The 20,233-nt window shown below is 42.9% G+C and overlaps 1 protein-coding gene across 4 annotated transcripts in view; it reads left to right on the top strand.

Annotated features, from left to right (window-relative positions):
- Positions 1-17,284, top strand: part of RALB (RAS like proto-oncogene B) — a 50,773-nt gene extending 33,489 nt beyond the window's left edge. For 2 of the 4 annotated variants that reach the window (XM_073634463.1, XM_073634465.1), the window contains exons 2-5: positions 2,452-2,621; positions 7,822-8,030; positions 11,986-12,163; positions 16,124-17,284. In XM_073634463.1, coding sequence (XP_073490564.1) covers positions 2,508-2,621; positions 7,822-8,030; positions 11,986-12,163; positions 16,124-16,243 — 621 coding nt within the window. In that variant the 5' untranslated portion in view covers positions 2,452-2,507 and the 3' untranslated portion in view covers positions 16,244-17,284. The remainder of the gene's footprint in view (positions 1-2,451; positions 2,622-7,821; positions 8,031-11,985; positions 12,164-16,123) is intronic. The other 2 variants (XM_073634464.1, XM_073634466.1) reach the window with 1 other exon arrangement.
- The last annotated feature ends 2,949 nt before the right edge of the window (positions 17,285-20,233 follow it).

Here is a 20,233-nt window from a genome sequence, read left to right on the forward strand (position 1 = left end):
TCCCAATACTTTTAGAATATAATATTTTTTTTTTTTTTTTACTGTCCGCTTCTGTTTTTGGCAAAGTGCATCCTGAATTTTTGGTTTTGTACCGGAATTTTCATTTTGGTGCACCACTTTTGACCTTGGGTGTCCTGCAGTAGATTTCCCCAGCAGGCTTCTAAATTGGTGACTAGAGCAGGCGTTTAGGCTGGGTTCACACTGGTCCGACAAACGCTCCGACATTGGGAGCTCATGTCGCATGACGTGTGAAATTTAATGTTTCCCTATGGGAGCCGTCCTAACTGGTCCGACACAAGTCGTTCCGACTTTATAAATGCTCCCTGTACTACTTTGGTCCGACTTTGATCCTACTTCAGCCTATTGACTATCATTGAAGTCGGATCAAAGTCGGATTGCCGTCTTGCATGATCCGACTTCGGCACGCGACTTATGCTCAGATGTTCTTGAGGGGGAACTCCGCGCCAAATTTTAAATAAAAAACCGGCATGGGTTCCCCCTCCAGGAGCATACCAGGCCCTTGGGTCTGGTATGGACCTTGAGGGGAACCCCCTACGCCGATAAAAACGGCGTGGGGGTCCCCCCCAATCCATACCAGACCCTTATCTGAGCACGCAGCCCGGCCGGACAGGAATGGGGGTGGGGACGAGCGAGCGCCCCCCCCCCCTCCTGAACCGTACCAGGCCGCATGCTCTCAACATGGGGGGGTTGGTGCCTTGGGGGAGGGGGCGCGCTGCGGCCCCCCACCCCAAAGCACCTTGTCCCCATGTTGATGAGGACAAGGGCCTCTTCCCGACAACCCTGGCCGTTGGTTGTCGGGGTCTGCGGGCGGAGGGCTTATCGGAATCCAGGAGCCCCCTTTAATAAGGGGGCCCCCAGATCCCGGCCCCCCACCCTATGTGAATGAGTATGGGGTACATGGTACCCCTACCCATTCACCTAGGGAAGTGTCAATAAAAAAAACCACAGTACACAGGTTTCAAAATTAATTTATTGGGCAGCTCCGGTATCTTCTTCCGATTTCTCCCGGTGTTCCGCGTCTTCTCCCGGGCCCCGCCGCTATCTTCTTCCAGCTCTATTGCCAGCGAGGGGCCCGGTCTGCTGCCGCTGCCTTGTCGCCGCTGTCTCGCCGCTTCTTCTCTTCATCTCTTCTTCCGATGTTGACACTACGCTCTCCCCGGCTGGAATGCTCTCTGTGCGCTCTGCTCTGACTTATATAGGCGGTGACCCCGCCCCCTTATGCCGTCACAGTCTCTGGGCATGCTGGGACTGTGACGGCATAAGGGGGCGTGGTCATCGGGTGATGACCACGCCCCCTAAAACGTCACAGTCCCACCAAGGGCCTGGTATGCTCCTGGAGGGGGAACCCATGCCGGTTTTTTATTTAAAATTTGGCGCGGAGTTCCCCCTAAAGATTCATACCAAACACAGTGCCGGGCATTGGCAGGGATCCAAGTCGGATCCCCGTTCATTGAAAATCGGACACATGCCGGCTTCATGTCGCAGGGCAAAGTCGGATCCAAAGTAGGACGGCTGTCGTGTCGCACCAGTGTGAACCCAGCCTTAGTCCATGTTAGGAATCTACTCCAAGATACCCGCTGTCAGTACACCTGCATAAACCCTGATGAAGCGGGATGGGCTAAAGTGATTTTAAAGGATTTTTTTTTTTTTTTAAATAAAACATGTACTTGCCTGCTCTGCATAATGGTTTTGCACAGAGCAGCCCTGGTCCTCTTCTTCTTTTTGGGTCCCTGGCCGGCTTGTCCTGGCTCCTCATCCCTGCATAGTGCCCCCAATAGCACGCCTCTTGCTATGGGGGCACTTGAGCAGGCTGCCTCTCAAGCAGCGCCCTGTGTGTCAATTCACACACACAGAGCATGGCTCTGCCCCACCCGCGCTCTCCTCATTGGCTCACTGGCTACGATTGACAGCAGCAGGAGCAAATGGCTCCCGTTGCTGTGTGAGCCAATGAGGATAGACCTGGGAGAGCTGCTGCTCTTGTGCTCATCGCAGGATCTAGATGGGACTCGGGAGGGGTTTTTTTACCTTAATGCATAGAATGCAAAAACTTGAGCCTTTAGAACCACATAACGCCCCTTGAACGCGTCGAATATCCTTTATACTCTTGTGACAAAAGAAAAAAAAATTGACCTGGACAACTCAACTATATATCTGGTGCTCTCGTCACTTTGCCAAGCTTCACCAAGAAAAGGCTTTCAATATAACAGCTCATATCTTTCAGTGATCCAGTTGCATAAAGGATGACGCCATGTGATTTCCAAAAATCCCTCCTGATTGGCCACCGCACTTGTAGGCAAAGCCCTCACATATTCAGTTTCAATGTAAATCTTCGTATGATCCTTTCAGTGTTTCCCCCAGTCTGGAAAATTTTGTAAATTGTTGGCACTATAGCAATACAAAGTGATCTTACCGAATTTTTATCTGTTGCAGTAGTTGGGACAGACTGAGCGGATGGTGTATGACTGCAGCTGTTAGAATAACCCAAGATGGCAGCCAACAAGAACAAGACGCAGAGTTCCTTGGTGCTGCACAAGGTGATCATGGTGGGCAGCGGTGGCGTGGGCAAGTCTGCTCTTACGCTACAGTTCATGTATGATGAGGTGAGTTCCAACCCATGCTGACTGCTTTGCCACTTCATATACACTATATAGCTAAAATGTACATGGACCCCCTTACAAGTAATTTGAGTTCAGGTGTTTCCAGTGAAGGGTACTGTTAACAATCATACAAATACCTTTTTAGTCAATTGTGGTGACAGTTTGGGGAAGGCCGTTTTCTATTCCAGCATGACTGTGCCCCTGGATACAAAGCCAGCTCCATAAAGACATGGTTTGGCCAGTTTGGTGTGGAGGAACTTGAGTGTCCTGACCTCAACCCTACTGAATTCCTTTGGGATGAGTTGGAACACTGATGGTTAGCTGACGCATTAGATATTTTAGATTTGGTTTAGTGTTTTAGAAGGCCATTTTAAAGACATCCATGAAAGATCCATCTCCAAACACCATTGTATCAAGCATAGTATCAAACCTCAGAAGATGGGTTCAGGTGATGTGATAGATTTTGGGGGACACCCAGGTTGACCTGTAAAGCTTAAAATAAAGAATTAGAACACAAAATCCCAACATGGTCATCCTGTGAGATCTAAAAGTCTGTTATTCCATCCATGTCCAGTTAAGTCACTTTGATGGTTTCAGGAGTTTGGTGCTTTATCTTGGGAAAGTATTTGGTAATCTGGGTTCACTGAGGGGCTTTAGCTCTGTCATGGTAGCTTTGGCACCATAAAGACGTAGTTTGACCAGTCTGGTGTGAAGGAACTCGAGCGTCTTGCACACGTTGCGCTCTAACCTTAACCCTACTAAACAGCTCCAGAAGTACATGGTTTGATCAGTCTGCAGGACACTCGAGTTCCTCCACACCAGACTGGACAGACCATGTCTTCATGAATCTGTTCGGTAGGGTTGAGGTCAGGGATCTTTGCAGATCACTTGCGTTCCTCCACACCAAAGAGCCTTGACCTCAATCCTACTTAACAGCTCTATAAAGACATGGTCTGTCCAGTTTGGTGTGGAGGAACTCGGGTGTCCTGCACAGAGCCCTGATCTCAACGCTGCTGAACATCTTTGAGCCAGGTTTTTTCATCCAACATCAGTACCCAACTTCATAGATGGACACATTCCCACAGACACCTTCAAATCTTGTGGAAAGTCTTCCCAGAAGAGTAGAGGATGTAGGTGAGATGGGGATATATTACTCCATATTAAAGGTCATGGTTTTTGAATTGGATAGCCACAAGCTTATAAAGGTGTGATGGTCTGATGTCTACAAACTTTTGGTCCTAAAAAAAAATGCCACCACCTCTTGAACCTACCAGTTGTTCCTAAAGTGAAATTGTCAGCTTCCCTCACCTATAGGGTGTGTAAAAGATGGAAGTGGGTAGTGTCAAATTAGAATTTTGCAGGACAATTGAGATTTGTCTAACTTTTGTCTGTCTTTTATCTCTGGTTGCACCAAAGGTGACCTGCAATTTATCATTATATGCTCCAGCTAGTTTGTTGCATCTACAATGCATCCGTAAAGTATTCACAGCGCTTCACTTTTTCACACATTTTGTTATGTTATAGCTTTATTCCAAAAATGATTAAATTCGTTATTTTCCTTAAATTCTACAAGCAATACCCCATAATGACAACGTGAAAGAAGTTTGTTTAAAATCTTTGCAAATTTATTAAAAACAAAAAAAAAATCCCATGGCCATAAGTATCACAGCCTTTGCCCAATGCTTTGGTGAAGCACCTTTTGGCGCCAATTACAGCCTCAAGTCTTTGTAAGCATGATGCTACAAGATTGGCACACCTATTTTTGGGCAGTTTCTCCCATTCTCCTTTGCAGGACCTCTCAATCTCCATCAGGCTGGATGGGGAGCGTTGATGCACAGCCATTTTCAGGTCTCTCCAGAGATGTTTCAATCAGATTTAAGTCTGGGCTCTGGCTGGGCCACTCAAGGACATTCAGAGTTGATCCGTAGCCTTTGTTATCTTGGCTGTGTGCTTAGGGCCGTTGTCCTGTTGGAAGATGGACCTTCACCCCAGTCTGAGGTCCAGAGCGCTCTGGAGCAGGTTTTCATCAAGGATGTCTCTGTACATTGCTGCATTCATCTTTCCCTCGATCCTGACTAGTCTCCCAGTTCCTGCTGCTGAAAAACTTACCCACAGTATGATGCTGCCACCACCATGCTTCACTGTAGGGAAGGTGTTGGCCAGGTGATGAGCAGTGCCTTGTTTCCTCCAGACGTGACGCTTGCCATTCAGGCCAAAGAGTTGAATTTTTGTTTTATCAGACCAGAGAATTTTGTATCTCATGGTCTGAGAGTCCTTCAGGTGCCTTTTGGCAAACTCCAGGTGGGCTGTCATGAGCCTTTTACTGAGGAGTGGCTTCCATCTGGCTACTCTACCATACAGGCCTGATTGGTGGAACCATCTGGAAGGTTCTCCTCTCTCCACAGAGAAACACTGGAGCTCTGTCGGCGTGACCATTGGTTTCTTGATCACCTCCCTGACTAAACCTCTTCTCCCCCGATCGCTCAGTTTGGCCAGGCGGCCTGTTCTAGGAAGAGTCCTGGTGGTTCCAAACTTCTTCCATTTACGGATGATGGAGGCCACTGTGCTCATTGGAACCTTCAATACTGCAGAAATGTTTCTGTACCCTTCCCCAGATCTGTGCCTCCATACAATCCTGTCTCGGAGGTCTACAGACAATTCCTTGGACTTCATTGCTCTGTTTGTGCTCTCACATGCACTGTTACCTATGGGACCTTTATATAGACAGGTGTGTGCCTTTCCAAATCATATCCAATCAACAGAATTTACCACAGGTGGACTCCAATCAAGTTGTAGAAACATCTGAAGGATGATCAGTGGAAACAGGAGGCACCTGAGCTCAGTGCTGAGTGTCATGGCAAAGGCTGTGATACTTATGTACATGGGATTTCTTTTTGTTTGTTTGTTAGAAATCTTTGCAAATGTATTAAAAATAAAAAACAAACTTCTTTCATGTTGTCATTATGGGGGATTGTTTGTAGAATTTTGAGGAAAAGAATGAATTTAATCTGTTCCGGAATAAAGCTGTAACATAACAAAATGTGGAAAAAGTGAAGCGTTGTGACTACTTTTTGGATGCACTGTATACCTAAGATGTGCAAGAAGCAGTAAACTACAAATACCATTCAAAATTCTTTTTTCTGTTTATTTATTATTATTATAATTATTATTATTATTATTATTATTGATACATTTAAAAAAAAAAAAATTAACGTGATGTGGTCACTGCATCCTTTGCTCTTATTGAATAATCCATTTCCTGTGAGCTGCAATATAGTTTCTGTTCCTTTTTGGGGTTTGGGTTAATCGAAGGGCAGAATATAATTTTTATCATCCTATATATTTATATAGTGACACGGTAAAGTCTTCTATGAACAAAATGTATTCACATTTCTCAACCACAGCTGTGACCCGTCGAGGAATGGTCTCCACTAGTACAAGTGAGCAGAGCGCACTGACAAACTTCCAAGCGGCTGGGCAATGAGAGGACCACAGTAGAAGCTGCTCCACAATACTCCATATGAACATTATGAAAACCAATAATAAAAGTCACCAGATAAAAGTGCTTATCCAAATTGCATAATAAAAAGTCACTTTTTATTCCAAGCAATAGATAAACAGCACACATGTAAATGTGCTCCAGGTCAACGTATTGCACAGGCAGATAGAATAGATCACATAACTCACACACACACCACGGTTGGTAGATGCAGGGCAGGAATGGATGCCTCAGGGTCCGGACCCAATGGATGGTAAAGTTGCTGGCCGGGTGACACTGGAGGAGATCCGCAATCCTGGCTGCCGCCCGGGGACCCGGAAATGCTGGTGGAAGAGCCCAGAGGAGACTCCGATGGTGAGGGCACAAATGGACACTGGAAAAATGCTCAAAGAGCTGCTGAAATTGACAGGAGGACTACATGTTTCGGGGTGTTACCCCCTTCAGGTTGTGACCTAAAGAAGGGGTACACTGCGAAACGTGTTGTCTCTGGTCCCTGCAACCAGCTGCTTTTTATGTCCTAATCATCCTCCTATTGTTAATTCCAGCAGCTCTTTGGCCATTTTTTCCCAGTGTCCCTTTGTGCCCTCGCCATCGGAGTTCCTATGGACAATTCGGTCCTTGTCAGTCCCTCAAATCCGTAAACTTGGCCCTTTTTTAATTTTTTTTTTCTGCTTTTTAACACTTCAGGGACAACATGTTCACTTCCTGCCTAATATATCTCCCCAACTTTCGGGTACCATTGTAACAAGATAATCAATGTGGTTAACTTGTCAGTGATAATGTTATGGCTAATTGGTGTATATTTATAGAGATAGAGAGATATATATATATATATATATATCTCTCTATCTCTATCTCTATCTCTAGAAATAACTGTGCAGATATAGAATTCAAACCAAAATTAGCAAATAAAATATCAATATTTATTAACACTTTAAAACAATGTCGCCATTCAGAACATTCTTTTTAACACATAGAAATATTGGTCCTTAGTCTGCATGAAGCGGTATAGATGGAAGTCCCGACATGTTTCGCCTTTTAATTAGGCTTCCTCAGGGGATACTACCCGCTGTAAGGTTATTCACTTTCTAATGGGTAGAGATAGCACAAATAAGTATCGTAGCATAATAAAATAAATATCATTCGTACACAATTTTTGCATATAGCTAATATTTAACAGACTTTTTTTTACATTATTTATACACATGGGTGCTATATGCATGCATATAGCACACATGTATAAATAAATGTAAAAAAAAAAGTCTGTTTAAATATTATCTATATGCAAAAATTGTGTACAAATATGCTATGATACTTATTTGTGCTCTACCCATTAGAAAGTGGATAACATTACAGTGGATAGTATCCCCTGAGGAAGCCTAATTAAAAGGCGAAACATGTCGGGACTTCCATCTATACCGCTTCATGCAGACGAAGGACCAATATTTCTATGTGTTTAAAAAAAATGTTCTTAATGGTGACATTGTGTTAAAATGCTATTAATAAATATTGATATAGAATTCAAACCAAAATTAGCAAATAAAATATCTGCACCGTTATAATCCCACCTAATTTCTTGATTCTTAGATACCAAATAACGGGATGAGGTGCTGTAAACCATAGTGAAATATCCACACACAACCTATATTCTGTGTATTTATATAGAAATGCACTTTAGACTCATGTTTGCCTCTCCCTTCGCAGTTTGTAGAAGATTATGAGCCCACCAAGGCCGACAGCTACAGGAAGAAAGTGGTGCTGGACGGAGAGGAGGTTCAGATCGACATCCTGGACACGGCGGGTCAGGAGGACTATGCGGCCATTCGAGACAACTACTTCCGCAGTGGCGAGGGCTTCCTGCTGGTCTTCTCCATTACGGAGCATGAGTCCTTCACAGCAACAGCAGAGTTCAGGTCGGTTGGATGTGTTTTCAAGGTTCAGGCCACCCGTAAATTATATTTTAGTGTTTTGGTCAATGCTGGTAGGACCCGGTAAGCTGTGGGGCCTGATCAAAGTCAGGTCCTTATTAACCAGTTCCAGCCTGGCTGTCATTTTGACCATAGGTCATTTGACTTTAGTCGTCCCGGGAATGTGCCTCTTGCGGGGGCCGCACTGTGGCGCGATCCGTCACCTGCTGTGTCCACCGATTTTGACTGATCACTGTACTGGCCCTCTGCCTTTACCATGTGATCGCTGTGACCAATCACAGAAGATCACATGACAATTGTAAACAGTGGATGGCTCCCTTTTCATGCCATCCATTGTGTACAGTTGTGTTGCGAGCTGTGATCGGTCACAGTAATCACCTGGTACAGACCGGGCCAATCACAGCTATTTACAACAAAGCACACTGAATAAATCAGTTTAATTCCCTAAAAATGGTTGCTTATACCAGTGAAATTCACAATTGTACCCCCGATGAAGAACCAAAAAACCCTGCATGGGCTGACGCTGTCCTCCAGTTGATACGGTTGACAGATGTATATGGGATAATATAATTTCATACTGTGTTGTATGTATAACTATCGGCCACTATTTTTTCCACTTTTAACCAGCTATATTTTGTATCAATAAAGTTTTGATGTACGTTTTATATAACCTCTACTGATCCTTGCCATATATAATAGTCCCAACAGTGAAGGAAAGATATTTTTTTTGGTCCTTCCCAATGAATATAAGATGTTCTCTGCATGGAGGAGGGTTCTGGATTCTCATCTGCCTCTGACCAATCAGACAATGCTTTGTGTTCATTGAAAGGATTACAAAGTGTTCTGAATTGAGGAGGGAGATCAGGGAGATCGTGGCCTTCATCTTCCTCCAAATTAACCAATCAGAGAGCACCTTTATTCATTGAACAGAATGCAATAAATGGAGGCGTTGCCTAACAGGCGACCTTTTGACACATATATATATATATATATATATATATATATATATATATATATATATATATATATATATATATATATATATATATTATATTATGCGGCAAGTCTAAACATTGTATCAATTTGTCTTTTACATCAAAAGAATAGACTTCTGTATGTAAATTAGGAACGTTTAACCACTTAAACACTAAGGGTCCTTTCACACTGGGGCGGTTTGCAGGCGCTATTGCGCTAATAGCGCCTGCAAACCGACCCGAAAAAGCCGCTGCTTTGATTCCAGTGTGAAAGCCCCGAGGGCTTTCACACTGGAGCGGTGCGCTGGCAGGACGGTAAAAAAAAGTCCCGCTAGCAGCATCTTAGGAGCGGAGTGTATACCGCTCCTGCCCATTGAAATCAATGGGACGGCGCGGCTATACCGCCGGCAAAGCGCCTCTGCAGAGGCGCTTTACGGTGGTTTTTAACCCTTTCTCGGCCGCTAGCGGGGGTAAAACCGCCCCGCTAGCGGCCAAATACCGACGGTAAAGCGACGCTTACAATAGCGGCGCTTTGCTGCCGATGCCGCCCCCGCCTCAGTGTGGAAGGGCCCTAAACCTTTTTCTGACAGTTGTTTTCAAGTTAAAATAATTTTTTTTTTTCGCTAGAAACTGCTAGACATTACTTCGAACCCCCAAACATTATATATATTTTTTTTTTTAGTAGACACTCTAGAGCAGGGATCTTCAAACTACGGCTCTCCAGCTGTTGTGGAACTACACGTCCCATGGGGCATTGTAAAACTCTGACATTCACAGACATGACTAGTGCATGATGGGAATTGTAGTTCCTGGACAACTGGAGGGCCATAGTTTGAAGACCCCGGCTCTAGAGAATAAAATGGTGGTTGTTGCAATATTTTATGTCACACTGTATTTGCGCTGCAGTCTTTCAAATGCAATTTTTTTGGGAAAAATTACTTTAATGAATTAAAAACAAACAAACAAAAAAAACCGAACCATTAAAGTTAGCCCAAATTTTTACGCCGCGAGAATCGTGATCTTTATTCTAAGCAAAAAAAAATTGTGATTTCTTATTTTGGCCAGAATCGTGCAGCTCTAAAATAAATTGTGTGTGTATGTGTGGGGCTCCCCCCCCCACTGAACAAGCTGAGTCCATCCAGCGGATTCGCCCTGCGCGAAAGGGGCCTTAGGAGAGGAAGTTTTGTGAATCTTGTGTAAAAATAATATAAAATGCTGCACTTAAATTTAATGGGGAAAAAAAAAAAATCTCAAACATTACAAAAACATAGTGTTCCATTTAACGGTTTCCGGCTATGGTGATAACGCTCTTCTTCAGATCAGAACACATCCATACATATATACACATCATTTTCGTACATCCAATGGAACCAATTCATGAAATAACAGGTGATCAAAGTTTTATAAATGTTCGTATAACAAGAGATGTAATATCAAGAGGAAGACGATAAGGTGCAATTATTCACAGATACTACATGAAGAGGCTCCCGGAAAAGTACCGATCATCATATATATATTTACACAATTAAAAACCTTACAAAGATAGAGATGATGTTTACCCATAAATGCCATTAAACGTTACATTCCCCAGTTCTACTAATTCCTAATGATGCCACCTTTATTGGCATTTATGGGTTAAAATCATTTCTATCTTTGTAATGTTCTTAATTTGTATATATTTTTTTTAATAACTTGATACTTTTCCGGGAGATTCTTCATGTAGTATCGGTGAATAATTGAACCTTGTTGGTCTTCGTCGTCCTAATACTTCTTTTCTTATACGAACATTTAGAAAACTTTGATCACCTGGTAATTATTTAATTGGTTCCAGATGTATGAAAAGGGGGGTGTCTCTATATCTCTATCTCTTGCACGATTAATCGTCAAGAATCGAGATCACGATTCCCCCCCCCCCCCCTCGCGATCTCGATTTAATTTAAAAAAAAAATCATACTTGCCTCCTCTGTGCAGTTGGTTTAGCGCAGAGTGGCCCCCGATCCTCTTCCTTCTGGGGTCCCTCAGCAGCGCTCGTGGCTCCTCCTCCTTCTCGAGTGACCCGCCGGAGAAGTGCTCTCCTTCGGGACACCCGTGCGGCCCCCCGCATCATTGGATTTGATTGACAGCAGCGGGAGCCAATGGCTGTGCTCCTATCGCTCCAATCAGGACCCGAGACAACAGCTAGAGCTGGTGTGCTCGTCCCCGGAGCAAGAGAACGGGTTCAGGTAAGTAAAAACGGGGGGGTCTGGGGGGCTGCTTCATGACAGAAGGTTTTTCACCCTGATGCATTGGATGTCGAGGGTTAACAACCCCTTTAACAAACAATTTCCTGATTTTTCTATGCAGAGTTCTCTGCTGGAACTGACTGCTGTTAAAAAATAAATAAAAAAACGGGCAGTCCGCCAAGTATCACAACATTCTTCAGCTGCTGAGCAAACTATAAACATTGCAACATTTTGTTCTTTAGATCAAAGGAATGAACTTCAGTCTGTAAATGAGGGAGGTTTAACCACTTTAAAGACTAAACCTTTTTCTGACACTTGTTGGTTTCAAGTTAAAAATCATCATTTTTTGGTAGAAAATTACTTTGAACCCCCCAAACACACATATACATATACATATACATATATATATATATATTTTTTAGCAGAGACCCTAGAGAATAAAATGGTGGTTGTTGCAGTATTTTATGTCACTGTATTTGCACAGCGGTCTTTCAAATGCAATTTTTTTAGAAAAAAAAAAAAAAATACACTTTAATGAATTAAAAAATAAAACTAAACCGTAAAGTTAGCCCAATTTTTTTTTTTTTTTGTATAATGTGAAAGATGATGCTACACCGCGAGAATTTTCTAAGCAATAGAAAAACAAAAACGTGATTCTCATTTTTCCCAGAATCCTGCAGCTCTACTCTTTTATAACATTTAAGTATCTTTTCTTTTTTTTTTTTTTTTTGTATCCTCATACAGAGAGCAGATCCTGCGTGTGAAGGCGGAGGAAGATAAGATCCCTTTGCTCATCGTAGGGAACAAATCGGATCTGGAGGACAGGAGACAAGTCCCTGTGGACGAGGCCCGAGGCAAGTCGGAGGAATGGGGCGTTCAGTATGTGGAGACTTCAGCCAAAACCAGAGCCAATGTAGACAAGGTGAGTGTGTGTGGGCGGAGCTAACAATGACCTCTTACCTCCAGTGTGGGTCAGGGTTCTGGAATGGTGACTGGGGGGGGGGGGTCCCCATATTTAGGGATGGTGAGTGTGTAGACAGGGCTCCCTACTTGTGGAGTGGTCGGGGTCCTGGAATGGTAGGTGTCCACCCATGTGTCTGGGGAGGGTCATTCGAAAAGGTGGGAACATGATTGCATTGTGGGAAATGGGGACCTGTCAGAGCCCCAGTTTAAAGCTGGAGTTTGCAAACCACACCCTTTTTTTTTTTTTTTTTTTTTTTTTTTTTTTTTTATAGTTTGAAATGTACTATTTTGACCTCCATAATGGGATGAGTAAAAGATTTTAAATGCATTAAATCTATGGTATCATCCCATCTTTATGGTATATATTTTGGTGAATGTGCTTGATGGGGATCTGAGCTGTTGCTGACCATCAGCTCAAAATGAGCTTTACCACAACTCGTACCCCTAATAGATGACCACATTTTTTTTTTTTTGCAATGAAGCTTTCAGCATGCACGTGATCACGTGACCAAGAGCTTCCTGGATTGGTTCCCAATTGTCAGTGGGCATCTGAGCTGTTGGTGAGAGCCCATTGCTCTCGGCTCCAGATGGGCGCATTTTAAAGCGGTATTAAACAAAACCAAAAATGTATAAAGAAAGAAGAAAGAAGTGTTCTGTTTTCACCTGGTGGCCTGGCCAGTAACACACCCTACTGTATTAGAGCTCCCCCACTCTGGATGAAGGAGCACAGGGGGGGCACCTTTTTGGGAAAACAGCACTGTCACTCTGGGGTAAGGGGAGTGTTAGATGTACTAGCAGATTTAAATACACTGAATATTTGACGCCCGCTAACAGCTACATCTGCAAGAGAGCTTTTTACTTTTGAAAAACGGACTTGCTGTCCAGATTACCTGGGAACGAAAGCCTAAAAAAAGAAAACCTCTGCGGCCACTACATCTGAGAATAGGCAAGCTATGGCCACTTTAATTTTTGCTGGTTTGCCGAGGTGTAAATGGGGCCCCAATAGACTAAATGATGTCAGCCTACTGCCGGCATTATCTTGCAACAGGGACGTGGAGCACAAGACTGACTGAACTGCATCTTAAATATTTTAAATTATTATTATTATTATTTTAAATTATTTGAATAATTAAAGTCGCTCTCATATACAGGTGCATCTCCAAAAAAATTAGAATATCGTCAAAAAGTTAATTCATTTCAGTAATTTGATCTGAAAAGTGAAACGCGTATAACTTTATATAGATTCATCACCCACAGAATGATATATTCCAAGCATTTCTTTCTTTTAATTTTGATTATGACTTGCAGCGAGTGACGACCCGAAATTCAGTATGTCAGAAAATTAGAATATTGTTGAATACTGTAGACTCGTGATGTCACACTCCAATCCACTCAATTTAACTCAAAGCACCTGTAAAGGTTTCCTGAGCTTTTTAAATCCTGGGTGCTCGACCTGTGGCCCTCCAGATGTTGCGAAACTACAAGTCCCATCATGCCTCTGCCTTTTGGGATTCATGCTTGTACCAGTTAGCCTTGCAATGCCTCATGGGACTTGTAGTTCCGCAAACAGCTGGAGGGCCGCAGGTTGCCCTACCCCTGCTTTTAAATGGTCTCTCAGTCTGGTTCAGTAGGTTACACAATCACGGGAAAGACTGCTGACTTGACAGTTGTCCAGAAGACAGTCATTGACACCCTCCACAAGGAGGGCAAGTCACGAAAGGTCATTGCTAAAGAAGCTGGCTGTTCACAGAGTGCTGTATCCCAGCACATTAATGGAGAGTTGAGTGGAAGGAAAAAGTGTGGTAGAAAAAAAGGTGCACAAGCAACTGGGATAACCGCAGCCTTGAGAGGATTGTGAAGCGAAGGCCATTCAAGAATTCGGGGGAGATTTACAAGAAGTGGACTACGGCTGGTGTCAGAGCTTCAAGAGCCACCCCACACAGAGGTGTCCAGGACATGGGCTACAACTCTCACATTCCTTCTGTCAAGTAGACATGTGCACTGCTGAAAAATTTGTTCATATTCATTTTCGTTTTAATTCGTTTTTTCTTCTTTTTTTTTTTTTTTTTTTTCGTTATTCATCATGTGCGTAATTCGAAAATTTGTAAATTTCAAAATTCAAAAAGAATAACTAATAATAACTAACTATTAAATTATAGGTATTGGAATTTTCTTTCAAATTTGGCTGTTAGTGAACGTAACGAATAGGAATTTATTCGAAATTAAACAAATGGAACGGAACTATTATTTAAAAATAACGTTTTTATTATTGTTTATTATTATTTTGTTACATTCAATTCATTTAGATACGGAATTGGTTATTTTGGATAATTCGTAACTTTGGATAAATTCGTATTCGTTACCTTCACTAACAGCCAAATTTGAAAGGAAATTTCAATACCTATAATGTAATAGTTATAGTTAAGTTATTATTGGTTAGTTATTTCATAATTTGAAATTTACAAATATTCGGGAAAAACTCGTTAAATGGGTTTTCGTTAATTTTTATATTTTCCGAATGAACTAATTTGTCGAAATTGGTTACAAAACGTATTCGGAGCGAAACGAATTGCACTTGTCTAGTGTCAAGCCACTCCTGGACCAGAGATATCAGAAGCGTCTTACCTGGACTGAGGAGAAAAAGGACTGGACTGTTCAGTGGTCCAAAGTCCCTCTTTTCGGATGAAAAGTACATTTTGCATTTCATTTGGAAATCAAGGTCCCAGAGTCTGGAGGAGGAGTGAAGAGGCTGTCGGGGCTGGGCTCAGCCCTTCCTTCTCTGAGCTGGCCGCTCAGCTGTAGGCTAATTACCAGCTCCCATCTCTCTCCACAGTTACTCACCTGTTAATGATATCCTGCTCATCAATCCTGCCTATTTAAGCCGTCCAGCCCAGAGGATCTCTGCCTTCGCCTTGGTCAACATCACAGAGACTATCCCCTGCATTCCTGTTTAAAGACTTACTTTGCTGACATCTCTTCTGGCTCCAGATCCTGCTTGCTGTTCCACTACATTGATCCCTGACTTCTGTTCCGGTTACTGAACTTTGGCTATGTTTTGACTACGTTTGTTCTTTTTACTTTTATTATTAAACAAGTGTGATTTAAACTGTACTTCTGTCTCGGCCCCTGATTTTCATGGTTTCTGACAGAGGCACAGAATCCAAGTTGCATGAGGTCCGGTGTGAAGTTTCCCCAGTCAGTGATGATTTGGGGAGCCGTGTCATCTGCTGGTGTTGGTCTACTGCGTTTTATCAAGTCCAAAGTCAGCGCAGCCCTCTAGCAGGAAATTCTGGAGCTCTTCATGCTTCCCTCTGCTGACCAGCTTTATGGAGATGCAGATTTCATTTTCCATCAGGACTCCTAGTACCAATACCTGGTCACATGATCATGGTTTTACTGTGCTTGATTGGCCGGCAAACTCGCCTGACCTAAACCCCATAGAGAATCTGTGGGGTATTGTCAAGAGGAAGATGAGACACACCAGACCCAACAATGCAACAATATAAAGATTTGCTCTTTATATTTATTTCCAAATATGTATAATTGACCCCGCCCCAGGCAAACGCATGCAATGACCGGATTGGGTGCACAGGCTCTCTGAGATCCGCCTTCAGCTCCTGTAGGCATACAAACATATAAGCCGCACTCTACTGTGAGTTGTGGTTGTTTTTTGGGGTTTTTTTTTTGTTTTTTTTGCTGAACCACAACTAGCTTTATTGGTATCAGATTGGGTCCACCCACCTGACATGACTTGCCTGTTGACGCATTTCACAGAAGGGGGGTTAACCATAGAATGGGGCTTCTTCTTCTTTTTTTTTTTTTTTTTTTTTATCTGTATAGACAAAACTCCTCTTGAAATGAAGCCATGTTATGTTACCTTTTTTTTTATACCACGTCTTCATCTTTCCCCTTTTTTCAGGTTTTCTTTGACCTCATGAGGGAAGTCCGATCTAAGAAAATGTCAGAGAACAAAGACAAGAACGGAAAGAAAAGCGGTAAAAGCAAGAAGAGCTTCAAACAACGTTGCTGCCTACTGTGATGTGGAGCCGGTGGAATCCCCCCGCGAAGGGCCGCAGTGAGCAAGAGCTCTGAACCCGCCGCCTTCCTCCTTTCTAACTCTTAGTATTTAATTCAATGCTAAAGACCAGCAGCAGCCAGGTGGGGTGCTTCCCCCCCCCCCCTCAGTAGGTCGGAGGGGAGGAAATTTGTCCCGCCACCCTCACACGTGGTTCTGGGGTTCTTCTCTTTCCTCTTTCTATTCCTCGCCGAAAAAAGAACAAATTTTTACAACCGCCAAATAACTTTTCACAAGAGAAACTCTTGAACCACCTCTGCCCAGAAACTGTGAGATCTCCTGGACTGTAAAGGGCGAACAGTCAATGTGCGATCCACAACAGCCAAGTTTTAAACGCCAAGCCATGAGTTATTAGTCCAGATACAAATTTATTCCAATGTAAGAGCAAATAGAAGACTTTAACAACAACAAAAAAGAGTCGACGCGTTTCGGCGGAAAGAGATCAACCCCTTCACTGGGGATTGAGAATTGGAAAACATTTATATGGGACTGAGTAAAAGAATACAATGTAAATGGTATTGGAAGCAGTGGAAGATTAAAGCACAGTGTTCGTCAGCCTCCACTACATGACGTCATGCTAGCCAAGTGCTGATGTAGAAAGCCGTGTAGAGCGAGGAGAGCTCTTGCCATCTTCTGCCGTCTGTCCCCCCCTCTCAACGCTTTCCTGCCCTCTACACCCCCCTAAAGCGTTAATACCCGGACCGGCTCCTGTAAATAGCAGGCGTGCCCTTTTTACTGCTACTTGAGGTCTTACTGGGAACGGCTCCTCGCGGCTTTGCGTCAGCCCTGATCTAACGTGCCTCACTTCAGTACATAACCTAATTTTGTATTTTAATTATTTTTTTTTCTTTTATAACTCAGGATATACTGCAGTATTTTTTTTTTTTTTTTTTTTTTGCTTGCCAACTTCGTTCTCTACGCAGGTTTAGTCTGCACTTCTTTTTCTTCTGTCACGGGCAGAAGCCACCAGACTTTCAGAATTTAATAAAGTTATTCAAACACTTTTGCAGTTGTCGACGCTCTGGGTGAACTGTCTTTGTTTGGAATGTTTGAACTGGAAGCTGTTCTTATGGATGGGACTCAGAAGTCGCAGCTTGAATGGAGCCTGGTGCTGCGGGGCAGTTGGCCATTGGTGACCGGTGGGCAGTGGCCTGTATTGCAGCTTTACTAAATATTGGGTGGGTTTATTAACCAGTTCCCCGCCAGGTGGGACCGTTCTAGATCCAGGTGGACGTCATATGACGTCCTCCCTGGATGGCGATACGGTGCAATTTTTTCACCCGCTGTGTCCACTGGACACAGCAGATGACAGGTCAGTGTACCGGCCTGCTTCCGCTGCCATGTGATCGCTGTGACCAATCACAGCAGATCACATGACAGTTGTACACAACGGATGGCTTGCTTTTATACCATTCACTGTGTACAATTGTGTTGCTAGCTGTGATTGATCACATGGTACAGACAGGGCCAATCACAGCCCATCTGTACCATGTGATAGCTGTGGCCAATCACAACAGTACACACTGATATCTATTTCATTCAGTAAAAATGGTTGATTATAACAGTGATATTCACCGTTGTAAGTAATCATAGTGTGAAGAAAAGAAAAATTTTGATCACCTCCCCAGAGTAGTACTTGGTTACTATAGTAACACTGTATTGCTCTGGTAACCATAAGGTAAAAAAAATGTAATGGAAATTTTTTTTTTTTTTTTTACTGTCACCAGTCAGTGTCCCCGTTCACCACACCAGTTATGAGGACGCCGTACAGCACTGGTGACCTATGCAAAAAAAAATGTAATTTCTTAATTTTTCAAAAAATTGTGACACAAAATTACATTTTTTGTAAAACTCGCCATGCCTCTTACTAAATACCTTGGACTGTACTTTCCAAAAATAGGTCATTTGAGGGGGGTGTTTGTGCTGTCCTGGTGTTTTTGGCCTCCAATGAGATCGGCCATTGGTACATCAGGATTGATCCATTTTCAGATATAGAGTCCACAAACTATGAGAGAGATAACTTTCCTACAGACTAAATAATATACGTTCATTTTTTTTTTTTTTTTACCCAAAAAATGTAGCCAAATACATTTTGGCCTAAATTAATGAAGAACGATTATTTATTTGCAATTTATTAACAAACGAAGAAACTTTTTTTTTTTTTTTTTCATTTATTTAGCAAAAAGAATAAACCCAGTAGTGATTTAAGTACCACCAAAAGAAAGCACTGTTTGTGACAAAAAAGGTAAAAATGTCATATGGGTACAGTGTTGTATGACCGCGCAATTGCCATTCAAATTGTAACAGCGTTGAAAATTGGTCGGGGCAGGAAGGGATTGAAAGTGTCTGCCATTGCATGGGTTGAAGGAGAAGTATGACCAAAGCTTTTTTGGCCATACTTCTACTGTGGGTCACCGGAGTGTCGTTAGTGCTGGTGTCACAGAGCCGACCCAGGCTCTGAAAAGATCTCAAACATATGGTTGGGCGTCACGCAAACGCCTGGACGGGCCCCTTCCTGTTCCAACATGACTGCCCACCAGTGCACAAAGCAAGGTCCATAAATACATGGATGAGTGAGTTTGGGATGGAGGAACTTGACTGATCTGCACAGAATCCTGACCTCAACCCGATTAGAACCCCTTTGGGATGTATTAGAGCGGAGACTGCAAACCAGGCCTTCAGTGCCTGACCTCACAAATGCACTTCTGGAAGAATGGTCAAACATTCCCATAGACGCACTCCTAAACCTTGTGGACGGCCTTCCCAGAGGAGTTGAAGCTGTAAAGGGTGGGCCAACTCAATACTGAACCCTACGAACTAAGACTGGGATGTCATTAAAGTTCATGTAGGCATCCCAATACTTTTGGTATTTTATAGTGTATCTCATCCTTTTTGCCTCCCCTGGCAGAAATGGTGAGATGGCCTTTCATTTAAGGATGGTGATTATATGAAGCCTTTTATTATCACATAGTTGTTTGGCTCCTTTTTAAATCATAATGGTAACAGGAATCCTCCAAACGTCCTTGTTGAAAAGTTTCCATCCTTGGAATGTTTGGCCTTGGTACAGACACAGAAGGTGACGCACATGGGTTACAATGGCAATTGAAGACTAATTTCCCACAGCTGTGGCTTTTTAAATTGCAATTAGCATATGTGTATAACTAGTCAATGAGTCATGTGAATGCACTGAGCCGGCTAGATAATGAGCTATGGGGAGCAGAAAAGAACTGTCAAAAGACCTGCGTAACAAGGGAATTAAACTTTAGAGAAGAAAAGGGAACACTTAGGGGGCAGAGCCTCCTTTTTGTTTATATAGGACTTTGGGAATGTGTCACTGTCCGAGAGGCAACAAAGTGAAACGATAGTATTAAAATCAAATTAGCTTTATTACAAATTGATAAAAGCATAAATCTGGTCAAAATATTATCACATAGACTCTTAACAGTGGCACACTGTACATATAGGACAGAACGCAATTATTAATTTAATAAAAGTTAGTGGAAATGTAGCGCTAGTGAATAAACAGTGCTAATAAACTGTACAGATACATAAATGAGCATGTACATGAGTGAATAAATCTATACGTGAATAAGTCCCAATTGTGAAAAAAAGAAAGGACAGCTAATAAGGCCCAAGGAATGGCGGGTACACCACAAACGAAGGATTGTTCGTATAGGGAAACCAGGAACAGCTGAGTTTGTATCCGTAGGAAATGACAACAACACTGGAATAAGAATGGGTACTCTTACCAGAACCAATGGACCTGGATGTCAGCGACACCAGGTCAAACAGGCATGGATAACGTTCCTGTCTCATTGAATGACCCTTCAGGATCCCCTGGACCATTCCTGCTGCTTTGCGGTTTCGGTTATCCATGCCTGTTTGACCTGGTGTCGCTGACATCCAGGTCCATTGGTTCTGGTAAGAGAACCCATTCTTATTCCAGTTTTGTTG

Source organism: Aquarana catesbeiana, linkage group LG06 (assembly GCF_042186555.1).
Source record: "Aquarana catesbeiana isolate 2022-GZ linkage group LG06, ASM4218655v1, whole genome shotgun sequence".
In the NCBI taxonomy this organism is placed as follows: domain Eukaryota; kingdom Metazoa; phylum Chordata; class Amphibia; order Anura; family Ranidae; genus Aquarana; species Aquarana catesbeiana.